Source organism: Cyanistes caeruleus, chromosome Z (assembly GCF_971803275.1).
Source record: "Cyanistes caeruleus chromosome Z, bCyaCae1.hap1.1, whole genome shotgun sequence".
Classification (NCBI taxonomy): Eukaryota; Metazoa; Chordata; class Aves; order Passeriformes; family Paridae; genus Cyanistes; species Cyanistes caeruleus.
In genome coordinates, this window is record NC_141732.1 from 66,777,439 (window position 1) to 66,791,877 (window position 14,439).

The 14,439-nt window shown below is 41.1% G+C and overlaps 1 protein-coding gene and 1 long non-coding RNA gene across 3 annotated transcripts in view; both read right to left on the reverse strand.

Annotated features, from left to right (window-relative positions):
* LOC111941421 (uncharacterized) overlaps positions 1-14,439 on the reverse strand; it is a 172,342-nt gene that overhangs the window by 138,775 nt on the left and 19,128 nt on the right. The window lies entirely within an intron of this gene.
* Positions 8,387-13,063, reverse strand: MRPS30 (mitochondrial ribosomal protein S30). Its single transcript, XM_023944485.2, has 5 exons — positions 12,274-13,063; positions 11,888-12,033; positions 10,767-10,869; positions 10,097-10,273; positions 8,387-8,848 (listed from the first exon to the last, which is right to left on the reverse strand). Exons 1-5 carry the CDS (start codon positions 12,974-12,976, stop codon positions 8,580-8,582), a joined length of 1,398 nt encoding a protein of 465 aa, XP_023800253.1. The 5' UTR covers positions 12,977-13,063; the 3' UTR covers positions 8,387-8,579.

Consider the following 14,439-nt stretch of genomic DNA (forward strand, 5'->3'; position numbering starts at 1 on the left):
AGGGAAGACAGGCAAGAGCCATGGAGGATCCTGAAGGCTGGAAGGCTTGAGGGTAGAAAGAAGGTGGAAAAAAAAGCCTCTTCCTAAGAATAATTCACCTAATTACTAAAGGTTTCCCACCCATAGCCCTTCCTCTAAACACCCAAATGCTCTGAACCCACCCCTGTCTCTGAACACATACATACACCTAATAGCAGAACCCTCTTTCAGTCAATCTGTTCCCTAGTGTGTGTCAGCAGGATTTTGCTCACAAGTTTCAGTAAGGGCATGTCTAGCCCAGAGATGCTTTATCTCAGTTATTTTACAAATATATTACTACCTAACCAATGGAGCCACACACCTTGCATTAGTTTAATCCCTCTAGCTAATATTTTTCAAGGCAATAACTTTTAGATCATGTAAATAATCTATCCTCTCCTGTAAAAATATTTCTGTTTACAGTTGCAAGATGCACTCACTCTTAATTCACTCAGATTAAAGTTTACATTTTTGTGACTTGACTCTGTCTTCCCAATAGTTTCCTTACAGTATTGAACTCAAATAATATTCAGGAAGGCGCTTCAGTCCATTCAGCTCTTTTCTAGGCATCTCTTAACATGGAAGGTAAAATGGCAAAATCACATTTGGCATTTAAACTTCATCCTAGTTCCTTCCATTCATCCACAGATTCAATCCAATGGATTGCAACAAAAATATAGCTGATTTATTTAACTCCTAATTCTTTGTGCCCATATGACATTTTCAGAAAAGCCCAGTAGGTATATCTCCAGAGACAGCAGTTGTCCAAACACACAGTCATTATGTTGATTTTGTTTAGTACCTCTTGAATGCCAGGCTGGCTGTGCTCTAATTCAGCTCATGGTCAGCACAATAATATGCTTGCAAGATAAAAAAGCAGAACGCTTCAGAAATTCTGTACTGTCCAGTCCGAGCAAATGGTTTATTTAGATTTGTATTGTAATGAAATCTGGTGGAATATTTTCAAAAGACAGATTAGCATCTTTAGAAGTACAAAAATCATCACAATATCTGTGTACCTAAATCTAAAATAAAATTCCATTAAAATTACTACTAGGACTTAGGAATCAAACCTGTTATGTATTTCAAAAAAATCCCCATGGGAGCCTACATTAAGTATAAATGCTATGGTTTTTTTAATATTCAGTTCCAAATGAGAATATAATATAGTAATAATGATAATAGCCCATTCCCAAACAATTATATGCTATTAAGAAACAACATAAAATTATACCTTGTTATTTCTTTTAAAGTTATAAAATAAAGTCATCTACTAGTGCATATCTCTTGTGTAAACACAGTTACAAACTTAAATCTGATTATCCTACTAAAGAGTCTTAACTCCACCTCAATTTTACTCTTATGCTACTGGATAATTTCTCCAAGAAGCAAGCATTGCTGTTTTCCCCATACTTCTTTGTTTCCATTATCAACTTGAGAAGCTTTTCATGGCAATCTCTTTCTATGTATTTACACAGGATTTTCCAGAGAGTAGGCATATCTGCTCTATGGAAACAACAGTATAATATTTGACATGAGCCTCTTAGCCGTAGCTGGATTAGAGGGGATCATTAATCACACAGGTAAAACATTACATACCTTCAGAAAGAGAGGTGCCCTACTCTAACAGTTACTTACCACTGGGGGTTTCAGGAAATGTTTCTATTTGCTACCTATGCTTGTATGCAGAATAAACCAAGACTCCTATATGCAGTAGTTAGGTATTAAAAAGTGGAAAACACTTACAGAAGTGATTTCTCTGAGAGAGGCTGCTGAGAGTTTCTTTTTTGTTTGAGATCAGGCTAATAGCTAGCCAGTTTTGAGAACTGACAGTATTCTAAACTACTGAAAAGTAAGATCACTTTTGTAAATACTACTTTTTTAAACTCAAGCCCAAGAACGGCTTGTCTTTTTTCTGGCCTTGAAAGGTATCCGAGCGCTGGTCCTGCCGTTCCGTGGCCTGTGCAGAACTGTAGGGTGGGGGAGAGGCTGGACTGGACTCCAGCAGCTCCCAGGCAGGGGATGGAGCCTGAGGGAATTCCCCTGGCTCCAGGCTGGGCCAGGCTCTGCTTCGGTCCCTCCTGGGAAACCCTCCGGGTGGGTCCCAATCCAGCAGGGCAGCTGGAACCCTCCCCAGGGAGGCCCCCAGCCCTAGGCCAGGCCAGGCCAGGGCTGCTGACATCTCACCACCCCCCATGGCCCACACAGACGGCTCCAGGCTGAAAACCATCCACTGCTTTCCAGTGTCTGCCAAGCTGAAACCTGACACCATGAATATCTACCATGGCTTGGGCCAGATTTAACTCTTTCACTACACAGATGAGACCTGCAGACTTTAATTCTCTCTCCAGAGAGAGAAAAGTCAGAGTAATCAACACATAAAGAGACAACATAAAACATCAAGGTCAGTAAAAGAGTCAAGCCTCAGATGGAAGGAGAATGGGGAGATGCTTTAATAAGCTGAAATATTCTTTTGGTAGGGCCATTGAGATGGACAATAATGTTCTAAAAAACTACTTTAATTCACGAAAGAGTACTGGGGAGAATGAAGTACTTCAAACTGTAAATCTGAGAAAAGGTATCCTTTAATGAAGCTAAGCAGACAGCAGAGTAGCTGTGATCCCTGTGAGACCTGTGATCAATGAGATGCTAGAAGAGAAAAAGAAAAGTGAGAGCTGGTAAAGACCCTTTGCCCCAAGGGAGAGAAGAAGCAGACCTCTGTTCCCAAAGATAATCACAAAAACAGATGAAGAGAGCCTTTGCCATTAAATAACTCATCCTTAAAATAATACCCTTTGATTTCATGGCCCATGAACACACCTCCGAGTGGTGTGAAAATGGCAGGAAGGCATGATAGCAGAGTTTTTTTGGGCAGCTGCCAATCATAGAAATGAAAAGCCATGAAAACACTGTTTTCTTGTGGAGAACTCTCCACAGAATGACAAAAGAAAACTCCTCTCCCTATAAAGACTGATGAAAAGACTATTGTATGGTTAGTACCGCTTTAACATCCCAAGTTTTGTCTCTATGGTGTCAGCTGTGAAAAGAAAAAGGTTGCGTAGTGGGGTAGAAAAGGTTTCTGGAAGTTTTATTCAGGTTTCTTATTTCTTATAATTCTGTTAATAAACTTTCTTTGCTCCTTTTAAGTTTAAAACCTGTTTTGCCCTTCTCCTAATCTATATTTCACAGTTAAAAATGAGTAAATACTCTGGTGATTTTTAGCTAGAGCTAAAACACACCAGATTATTCAGTGCAATATTCATTGCATCAAACGCAAATTAGCGAATCTGAACTACTACACTATATAACAGGACTCCCTAGACAACAGGGACCAAGTCACAACTGCCTAATGCTGGCTTCTGAAACAGGGAAGACACCTGGGCTTGTCAAAGGTCATATGTAAGGAAGTACAGTATTGATAAGAAGCTCAGACACAAACATACCCTGAGATAAACCTGGAGACACAGAAATTCAGTGTATAGCCCTAACTGTATTCTTCATGTCAGTGCTCCATCAAGAAAGGAAGATGTAATGTAAGGGTCTTCTGCTGAAATCATTTGCAGCTGTGTATCAAGTAAAATTTATGCTGAAAAAATGCATAAACATGGACAGCCACACGAAGATCAGAAGAGAGAAGGTCCAGATCAGTGGCCACTATTTACCCAAATCTCTGTGCATGGTTTCCTCCTACACATAATATTTGATCTACAGCGTGACCACTAATTTATTTCCACAGAATCACAGAATGGTAAAAGTTGGAAGACACCTGTTGTCTAGTCATCCTGCTCAGGACTGAGACATGTGGTTTTAAATATTTCCAGTGATGGAAACTCCACATCCCTCTTAGAGTAATCTGCTCTAGAATTTAATTGCCATTAGAGAAAAAAAACAACCAAACAAAATCTTTAAAGTAGAACTTCCTGGTTTTCAGTTTCTGGCCATTTTCTCTCGCCCTCTCACTGGACACAACTGAAATAAGCCTAGCCAAATCTTTCACTTCTTTCCATCCTATACACATTGTTAAAATTTCTCCTGAGCCTTCTCTTTTCCAAGCTAAACAATGACAGACCTGAGTTTTAAAATTCCAACTCCTAATCACCTCCAATTACCTAGAGATATGTGTTGGTGCAGGAACTGACTTAAAAAAAACCCTGACCAAAAAAAAGCCTTTACAGGCTGAAATTTGAGGTTGAAATGTAAACCTGCACTGGGACATCTCACTGACAAAACCATGCCTATTTGCAGTGCAGACAGTCTTGTATTATAAGCTACACTTTTCAATAGTGAAAACAACCCTATACTGTGTCCCTTGAGAGCAGTGATAAAGTGTACTGACTTGATTACTGGTTTAAAGGAATGCTGAAAGCATAAAAAGAGGAAAGAAACAGTTGGAAGATTTCCTTTAAAGGATACACATTAAGATCAACTCTTCATTCTAAAGAAATGAGATCAAGCATAACTTAGTAGGAACAAGAAATGTAATAGAGAATCTGTAAGAGATTTAGTTCAAAAAAGTGAGCTTCAAGTAGTTACTAAAAGAATGATCAAAGATTAATGAATAGAATATATAGCTAAAAAAACCCTACTTCCAATTATGCAGAAACCTGGATAGATAAAAATTACTGCAGATACTTATAGGTAAATACAGCTGAGTGGACACCATTAAGCTGCTATCTGTCCTGTGTTGAAGAACTATTTATCTTTCCAACAGCATAAGCCATTGGGTGTTTAGTCCTGTAGAGACATAAAAAAAAAGTATGTTAAGCATTCTGCCTGTTTGCTTTCTTTGAGTGTTTTTCTAAATGTTTGTAAATAAACTAATCATAAAATATCTGTTACCAGTGCAAAGAGGCCTACCCAGATGATCTTCAAAGCAAAGGAAACAATTTTTAACAATGCATCTTCAAACTCCTGCTTCGAGACCAAAGGGTCAGTTATCCAGCTGAATAGCGTGGCATACTTCAGACTGGTGTCTTTCATTCTGAATTGGATACAAATAACCCCTTTAATGTAAAACCCTGGTCTAGTAGGAACATGTAATGAGGTCCACAACTTCTTCCCTTTGCACCTCAACACACATTAATAAATGTATTAGTAGTTGCCATATACTAACTCCTTGTACCTTGTAACTCTTAACCCATTTTTAGATATAGGACAGCCAGATCTTCCAAGAAACTCAGTTTAAAAAAAGTATTTTACTGTGTATTTACCAAGTGACCTTTACACAGTTTGTCAGTATACTAGAGAAGTCAAAAACCCCTGTAACTATTACTAGCTTCCATTTACTAACATCCTCCAACAATTCATGATCCAGTATTTCCAGAATCAGAACAGGATGGGCCTCTTTAATTCTGTATTGGAAATCTACTTTCATTATGTCCATCAGAGGTATACTGCCAGTATGTCAAGTTGTCAATAGACTCTCTCACCAACAGATTACTCTGAGCTGCTCTTGTCTCAGAAAAACCCACTTCATGGAGATCCAGAAGGAAACCTTCATCTCTGCCTGCGATAAAATGAGTGTGTCTTCTCCAACAGAAAACCTGAGTGCACAAGAAACATCGGGAGAAGTTTCAGCATGACCAAGTAGGCTATAAATGTTGTCGGCTCTTTCTCCTGCCTGCAAGGGCACAGAGCTATCTACCCCAACAACTTGGTATAATGTGAATAGCTACATAAGAAAGTTTTCATCTCCACATCTCTCCCTCTCTGAATTTTCCATGCCAAGTCACCACTCACAGCCTCATAATATGAAACAACAATGCAAACAGAATTTTATACATCAGTCACCCACCTAAAGGTGATAAAAGTTTTAAGAAAAATAGTTCAGTACTACAAAAAATTGCCTCATTATGCAAAACCCAGTATTATTTTTAGATTCCACCTTATGTTCCCTTGTGTTACGCTCCACTTGGCCTAAGCAGAAATTAATACAGGAAAAAGGATCCAAACTTTGAGATTTCCATGCTGTGCTTTTGAATCACCTTTTTTTGGTTTCTTTTAAACAGCAAACCCTATATAAAGTGCTGAGGAACAGTGCTCCCATGAGATTTAGAGGAGCATAATCATGGGGGTTTCTGGTAGCAAAGCTTAAAGAAAAGGAACAGCGCAGCTTCTAAGCTCCCTAGTTTTTTAGCTTTTAGTAGATATATAATATTTAAAAAAAAAAAAAAAATCCCAAACAAAACCAAAGCTTTTCTCTTCTCCTTACTTTATCATTGTAAGGCTGCATTAAGCACCTTGTACAGATGAGTACAAGATTACAGAATCAAACAGTTTGGGTTTGAAGCGACCTTAAAATTCATCTTGTTCCTACCTGCCTGCCACAAGCAGGGACACATTTCCCTTGAACAGCTTTCTCTAACTTTTCATCCAACCTGGCCTTGAAGCTGAAATATTGCTGTACAAAGCTGCATATATTAAAATGTCTCAACTTAGTGACAAAAAAAGTAGAACAATGCCCATTAGTTTTTCCCAGTAGAAGGTGAAACAGTGCCACCCACTGTTTTTCCAGAGCATGCCCTGCTGCAGAAAGCGGAAGAAAGCTAAGTTGGTTGTTCACATTACTAGTGGCAGCTCATGCTAAGCCTTCCTCCGTCAATAGGAAAACTGCACAAAGGAGAATTCTTTGAACTTGCTCTACTACAGCTGAAGCCTCAGTAGAGTCAAAAAGCTGAGTCACAGAAAAATTGGTGGTTTTCATCCCTGAGAGCAGAAGTATCTTTGACTGTACCTGTCAGTTTTCACAAAGACTAGCTGTATGCAATTCAAGTGAATCTCAAGCTGAAGACAGTAACATACTATACTTGTAATATGTTACATAAATTACACACTGTAGTATGTTACATTATGTAAAATTACAACTGTAAAATCTGCCAAAGGGTCTAAATATCCAACTGCTTTTTTTTTTTTTTCTTCATATCCTTCCATTCATTTTGTATTATCCCTTAATGAGACCAGACAAGGAGCATCAACCACTCCCTCTTAGGACAGGTCACCATTCTCTATAAGCAACATTCTTACCTGGCAGTTTATCTTCTGTTGCTACAAGGAATGTTTATGTAATCCAAGGATCAGCAGTTATCAGAACTGGTAACAGTGATGCATTAATACAAAAAGAGCACTTAAGGACTTCTCTTAAAAAATTAACCAGTGCTTAATAAACATCTTACTTACCTTATTTCTGGAAGGTGGAGAAAGTGGCAATGCTTTCCAACATAGTAAAGTACCAGTCACATAAAAGTCTACAACTACTAAGCTGTACAAAAAAACAAGTCTTCCATGAACAAAATACTTTGTAAGCCACTTTACAACACAAAGTGGGCTGTTGCTCATAGGGAAGAATGTGCAGGCCAGTATTTCAATGAATCAGTACTCTGTATAACAACAAACTAATTGCCTCTTCACAAGAATACTGGAAAAATCCAGAAAGGTCAAGTATAGTGGATGAAATGACATAAAATTCTAGGCAGTTACCCCAGAACCAGTTACACTTTGTTGATAGCTAAACAGCCCTAACCAGTCATTATATCCTGGCAATGCCTTTTTCAATAGGACAAGGTGGGTAACGTTTTAAACTAAAAGATGGTTGATTCAGGCTAAATACACTGAAGTTTTTTTCCAATAAGCATGGTAAAACAGGTTGTGCAAAGAGGTGGTAGAGGGGTGCCCCATACCTGGAAACATCCAAGGGCAGGATGGACAGTGGGCTGAAAAACCGTATGTAGCTGAAGATGTCCCAGCTCACTCAGGCTTGGAATAAATGGCCTTTACCGGTCCCTTTCACCAAACTGCTCAATGATTGTGTAACATTGTATCTTATCAATCAGATGTCCTAGCTGTGTCTGAGGCTCAGCTATGGCTTATTAAAAACACTCCTAAGACATCCATGTATTAGCAATGAAAATTCAAGATACCAACTCTGAAATCAAGGCCCCACACTATAGGGAAAACTGTAGACTCAAAATGCATTTGAGAGTCTCCATTGTTCTGGAGGTGACAAAACTACGTTCACACGTATGCACGTTCACAACACAATCTTTGGAAGCAAGTTGCATCATGCTTTTACTACCATGATTGACAATTTCTCTTACTGTGTAACTAAATTGCCAAACACTCATTAAGAAACACTTTTTATTCAGAGCTCACTTTCTCTTTAGAATGAATAAGCATTTAATTCAGGCACAAAATTAGAATTTGATCACTAGTGCTGAGTATCAAGACAGCTATTTCATAGTGATACTCAGATGGTCATATGAGTTAATACTTTGTTATGACAGTTCAACATAGACCTGTGGGGATCTGCTAAAAAAACACGCTCGTCACTGGATTAGCACAGTAGGCTTTTAAAAGTAAATATACAACAGACTTTAAGGTATTCCAGCCATTTATTTGCCAGTGTACAGTACATATTAAAAAAGAAAAAAGAAAGAAGGCCCAAATAACATAAAATACGTATATAGTGTTTGCTAGACAAATACCTGACTAAAATCAAGGCATAGCTCATACTTCATGGAGTCACAATGAAGTTCAGGCACATACTTTACATGTGGTTTCATGGTTTACAACTCTTTTGGTCTGTTTAGTAGAAAATTAACCAACTGAAGCAGAACCTCATCATTGAAGCCTTTCACATTACCATCTTCCACAACATCATACAGTGGCTTACTGTCTGTACCCCAACAAATATTCTTTCGAGGATTGTCTTTAATAGTTTCTGCAGTTAGTGCTAAAGTATTTAGCTGATAACAGAAGAAAGCGAAGTATTTTCCATCAGTCACTACTGCCTGTGATACAAAAGGACGGGTCACATCTGCTTCACTCCAGAATCCTACAAAATAAACAAATACAACAGGACTTGAGATTTTTATCAGAATACACACATCTAAATCCCAGCCCCAAAATATACAACTACTCTGGGAATTGCAGCAGCTACCTAGTAGGGAAGAAGTCCTGTCTGCTTTAACAACACAAGCATTTTCATACAGACTAACCAAAACACAATCACTAATAAAGCTTATGTCCAAGATCAGGGACACAGTAGCATACTTGCATTTTGTACACAATTCCCTATCAACAGTTGATAAAAATCACTCACTGATCAGCCAAATGACCTTCCCAAAACAGTAAAGTTAGTAATGCATCCAAAATCCTGCAAAGGAGCTGAGGGAAAATGTCTTTTTACTATTTCACGGTTCTCAAGATGCAGTGAGTGTCTGTTTCAAGACAAAAGCATTCACATGTATACACAAACATAACTGACTACAGTAACCAGCCAGACACGAAGAACACGATGTCAGTAAATACTAATGTTTTAGACAAACCCCATTGAGCACTAAGAGCATGTTAAAAATACATACATATTTATGCATGTGCACTAGTAAACACACAGATATTTTTAAGAATATTACTATTAAGTTCAACAATGCTAGAAACTGTTACAGAAGAAAAGAAATTTGGATTTGAATAATGCTGCCTTACAACTCATACTGTGCACTCACAGTTGTGTGCCACTCTGAAGACAAGGTTTGTTCAACTTCAGTATTTTATATCCACTAAGGAAGCTTTCTATACACCACTACATAAAAATCTTAATGCAGAGCCAGCACTATACACTATACTAAAAGAACTTTCTGACATGTGCTGTGTCTCAAATGAAACCACAAGCCATCAGATGTCTTACAGTAACATTAAATGTAAGGCTACTGACATGGAACTGAAGTTACTGGAACAAGGGCTAAGCAACACAGTTGTTCCAGAAGGACAAAAAACAAAGTTGCTTGATGTCTACATTTCCTTCTTAAGGTGGAAAGAGCAAGCGCAAGCAATTGAGGTTTTTGCACAGGCTTACTGCTATATATGAAAAATATTTTTCTCTGTAATTAATTTCCCTGCATGGAAGTATTCAAAGTCTTAACTAACTCTCCTTTATTAGTTCAATTACATCTGTAAAGACTTCCTTAAGAGACGGTCTTCAGAAAAAAAAAAAAAGCAAGAAAAAAGGCAGTGGGAAGAAAAGGCTGAAGAACTACAGTAGGCATTCATAACCAGGAAAAATTTGTCAAGATGACTGTCTCACCTTGATACATTGCTTGTGCTGCAGTCCAGGCAAAGAGACTTGCAATTCCATTCGATCGATAAACAACTTCGATCTGATCCTCAAGACGTTCTCTTATAAACCTCTCCCGCTTCAGTCTGTCAGGAAGCAGATGAAACTGGGTATGTCCATAACAGCATGGATCTGCCACCTTTGATCCTGTGTTCCCCAAAACAAAACTGTCAGTCAGAGAGAGAACACTCTTTATTATGCACACAAACACAGACATCTTCACCATCAAACTATAAAGCTAGAACCTCTATGGTAGATATGCAAGGAGCTACCTACTTCCAAAAGGCAAGAGTTAACATGCTAAAATAAGAATTTCCCTTGAGATGTATCAGAATTCAAAGTTTTATGTCAATTTTCTATTCAACTGAACTTCTTCAAGGAAATTTGGACACAGAGTACCACATGCACAGGAAAATGCTACTCCCCATTGCCTGAATGACGTGAGATCTCAGTTGAGATCTATACACTACATATATTTATGAAACACAGTTATAGATAAAAATACACAACTTTTTTCTGGTGATGGGAGAAGAAAGATTGAGTTGGTATTGGGATCGACTCTCATTTGGTTGGTTTGTTGGGGTTTTTTTGCAAAAAAAAAAAAAGAAACAGTTAATATTTTGCAATTAAAAGCTCTTACCTATAAATACCTTATTTTCATACTGTTTTTTGAACAATGGCAGTTTTGATGGCTTGTGATCAATAACAGGAACATCTCCAAGATCTGACTCCAGGGGTACAACCTTGAAGGCAACAGAAGAAAGAAAAGCCATGATGTAAGACACATTTCTGACATCAGGCCCAATGTAATACACCACTTCCTGGTCAGACAACACAAAGTGCAAGTCCTGCTTACATACATCATACTGATAACCTTAACTGATTTTTTTTTTTTTTTTGGCAAGAGAAATTCTTACAATCATCTTGTATGAATTTTTTCACAACACAAAATATGTGAAATAATGCTGAAAAATCTGCCACTTGTCACCATCTTCTAGCTTCCACAGAAAAGAGAGTAAAAACATTTCCAGCAGCAGCCAATAAGTTAACTCGAACCTATAAACTAAGTTTACAAATTTGGTCTATTGCACTTCACAGTATTTTAAAGTGCCTAGACAGTTCTTCCAAAACACCAAGGTTTGTAGCATCTGACAATACCAACCCAAGAAAATTGTACAACTAAGTGAGCCATAAAAGTTCTGTGTTTACAGAACACACAATGGTTTTCTGTCTGTGGTGGAAACTGGACAACAGAAACCTTCACTGGCTACACCATTACCATGGTATAAACCCCCAAGAAAAACATTATAATATTGAAATAGAACATACCTCCTCTGAACTTGAGCATTCATGAAAATAACTGCCAAGCAGTACCACAGGCAGGAATGCTCACATTCAGATTATATGTGTTTTTCCTTATTTTTTTTTACCTCCACTGCTATTATTCTCCTCCAGTGAAAACATTCCACAGCACTTTTCTCATTCTTGTCTCAGTTTCCAAGCACAGAACATTAATTATTCAATTAAATATAAAAACATGCAATTTAAAGTACAAGGAGGACCAAAAGTTCAGAAGACCATCTCAGTATCAACAAAGCCATCACCACAATGCAGAAAGGGTAGTAAGATTCGATAAATACCCAAACATGCTACATAATGATTTACTAGGTCCTCCACAGACTACCTCTGCATGGTTTCAATGGTTGTCAGAAACAAAAGTGAAAATGCACGGTATTAACTTGCTGATGAAAACATCCACACCTCAGGAAGCTGCTTTGGTACACGGATCTGGAGGTGTGGCTTATCATCTATTTGGAATCGCACAGGATCAACTCTACCCTTTCGACGTCCATGAACAACAACTTCCTCACCATGATGCCAGTAATAGTTAACTTCAGGGTTTAGATCTGGAACAAAACAAGGAAAAGCAGAAAAACAGTGATTTGCCTCTTGCATTTAAAACCCTCCCAGCTCTTCTGTAGCTGAAATGAGATACAAAACCCAAAATCCATGCAGAAGAATGGAGATAAATTACAAGTGATTACTAGTCTTAACAAGTGCGATACAGCAGCGACACTCGTGCCGGCTCACAGACTGACCCTATCGCCCAGCGGTTCCCACCTTTCCCTGCCAACCTCGCTCCGTACCGAGGGAGGAAGCCGCCAGCAGTGGGTTGCGACCGGACAGGGAAGCGGCGAGGGTGGAAACGAGCTGCGTGAGGAAGGGGCCGGGCGTGTGATCCTGATCGCGGTAGAGGAACGGCCGCTTCTTGCTCTGGTAGAAGCTCTCCTGAAGAAGGGCGTCGCAGGCGAGAGAGCGCAGATCGCCTAAACCCAGACACGGCGCCGCTTCCGCCCCGGGCCCCGGAGTTTTCGCGGCCCCTGGCGCCCCCGCATCCCCCAGCACCTCCGCATCCCCCGGAACCTCCGCAGCCGCCGGCGCTTCCGCTCCCGTCTCCGGGGCTCTGCCTGCCTCGGGGGTCATTCCCGCCGCCGCTACCGAGAGTTTCGCGGCTGCGGCTCTCGGGGGCATCCCCGGCACCAAGACGGTCTTTGTGAAACTGCGATACCAGCGATCGGCGTTGAGGGCGAAGGTCTGCGGGTACACGGTGTACTTGGGCCGCTGCAGCTTCCCGTACAGCCGCAGCTTCTCCTCCACCGTAGCCGCCGAGTGCACCCGCTGGTTGAAGCGCTGCAGGCGTCGGGATTTGGCCGCTTTGCTCTTGGCCGTGATGGACGCCACCACAGGCGGGTAGAGAGAGCTGGCGGGCGGCGAGGGGGCGCCGGGAATCGTCTCCGAGAACCAGCGCCAGCCGGGCCGCAGGAGCCACCGGGCCCCCAGCGCCGCCATCTCGCGGAATTGCGGGACGGCGGCAGGGCGGTGTCCGGAAACCGAGGCAGCTGATTGGCCTCTGGGGCCCACGTGATAAGCCCGCTTTCCGGTCGGAGGGCGGGGTTCTCCTGCAGCAGGGGCTGCCGGGTAGGAAGCGGCGGGGCCTTGGGAATCACGTGGCTCGAGAGCGCCAAGCTCCCCCGCGGAGTGGCGCGGAGGAGCTTCTTCGCATGCGCAATAGCTGCGGTCTCTTCCGCTCGGATACTACAGGTCCCAAGATGCTCAGCGAGAGACGGCCCGGAAGTGCTGGGCCTGGCGGGAGAACCCGCGCGGCACTCCAGTGGAGCCCGCCCGTGTGGGGCCTGGTGTGGTCGTGGAAGCCGCAGAACGGACTGGGCTACAAGAGACCCCTGAGATCATCCAGCCCAGCTTGTGACCGATCACCACCATCTCAATAGACCATGGCACTCAGTGCCACGCCGTCTTTCCTTAAATACCTCCAGGGACGGTGACTCCACTCCCTCCCGGGGCAGCCCATTCCAGTATGTAATCACCCTTTCTGTGAGGAAATTTCTCGGAATGGCCAAACTGAAGTCCCCTGGCGCGGTGGGGAGCTGTGTCCTCTCGTCCTGCTTCTCGCTGAAAAGACTCGACGGAGCGTTTACCTGCTTCGATGGCTGAAGAGGAAAACTAGGGGCCCGCTTTCCGCGGGCCCGCGTACCGAGGAGCCCAGTCCAGGCTGGGCGCCTCAGCCTCGCTGCCGTGCTGCAGGGGAGGGCTGGCTGTGCGGGTCCCCCCGCAGCGCTGAGTGTCAACTGAAATGACTTCTTGTCAGAGACATCACAGCCTGCAACGTCTGGCTTTAATAAAGGAATTAGACTCTGCTAAAATATGTTAAGTTACAGCCTTTGTTTGTGAAATGAAATGAGCTAAAAGTGGCATACCGACACCGCAAGAATGCCACAGTAACTTCGTGTTTATCTTAGAGATGCTTGGAAAAGTTGAGGATTTTTCTCTTCAGTGGACAGAAGAAGTTCAATATTTATTCTTAAAACTTCTCTTCTGTCATTACTTTTTAAAATTTGATTATTTGCAGTAGTCATGGGAGATTGGTTGTTTTTTTCTGTATTTCCATGAAGTGTGACTAAGAGTCGGAGTGGAAAATATGCATGGGATTGGGACAGGAAACACATACATCCCAGATAATTCACTTTCTTTCCTCAGCTACTTAGCTTTCTGCTGAAGTAGTGATCACTGCTGAAGTGGTGGAATCTCGAATATAGAGAAATTTTTGGAGTAAATGGCAGAGATGCAAACCTAGAGTTTGGGTTGAGATTTTCAAAGAATATAGAATCTTTGATAACTATTGTCTTTAGAAATTAAGAGGAAGTAAAACAGAAATTACTGTTAATCCACAGCTAAACTGTTCTTTAGTTTGCAGTTCACAAGGTATGTTATAAAAGACAGATTTAAATGTTGTG

Bases quoted from the DNA above. Each gene is read 5' to 3' on its own strand.
- MRPS30 (XM_023944485.2), bottom strand. From the start codon at position 12,976: ATGGCGGCGCTGGGGGCCCGGTGGCTCCTGCGGCCCGGCTGGCGCTGG. The intron at 10,870-11,887 runs GTGTGGATGTTT...GTTGCCTTCAAG, and splicing joins TACCAAAGCAGCTTCCTGAG to GTTGTACCCCTGGAGTCAGA. The intron at 8,849-10,096 runs GTGAGACAGTCA...TTTATTTTGTAG, and splicing joins AGCACAAGCAATGTATCAAG to GATTCTGGAGTGAAGCAGAT.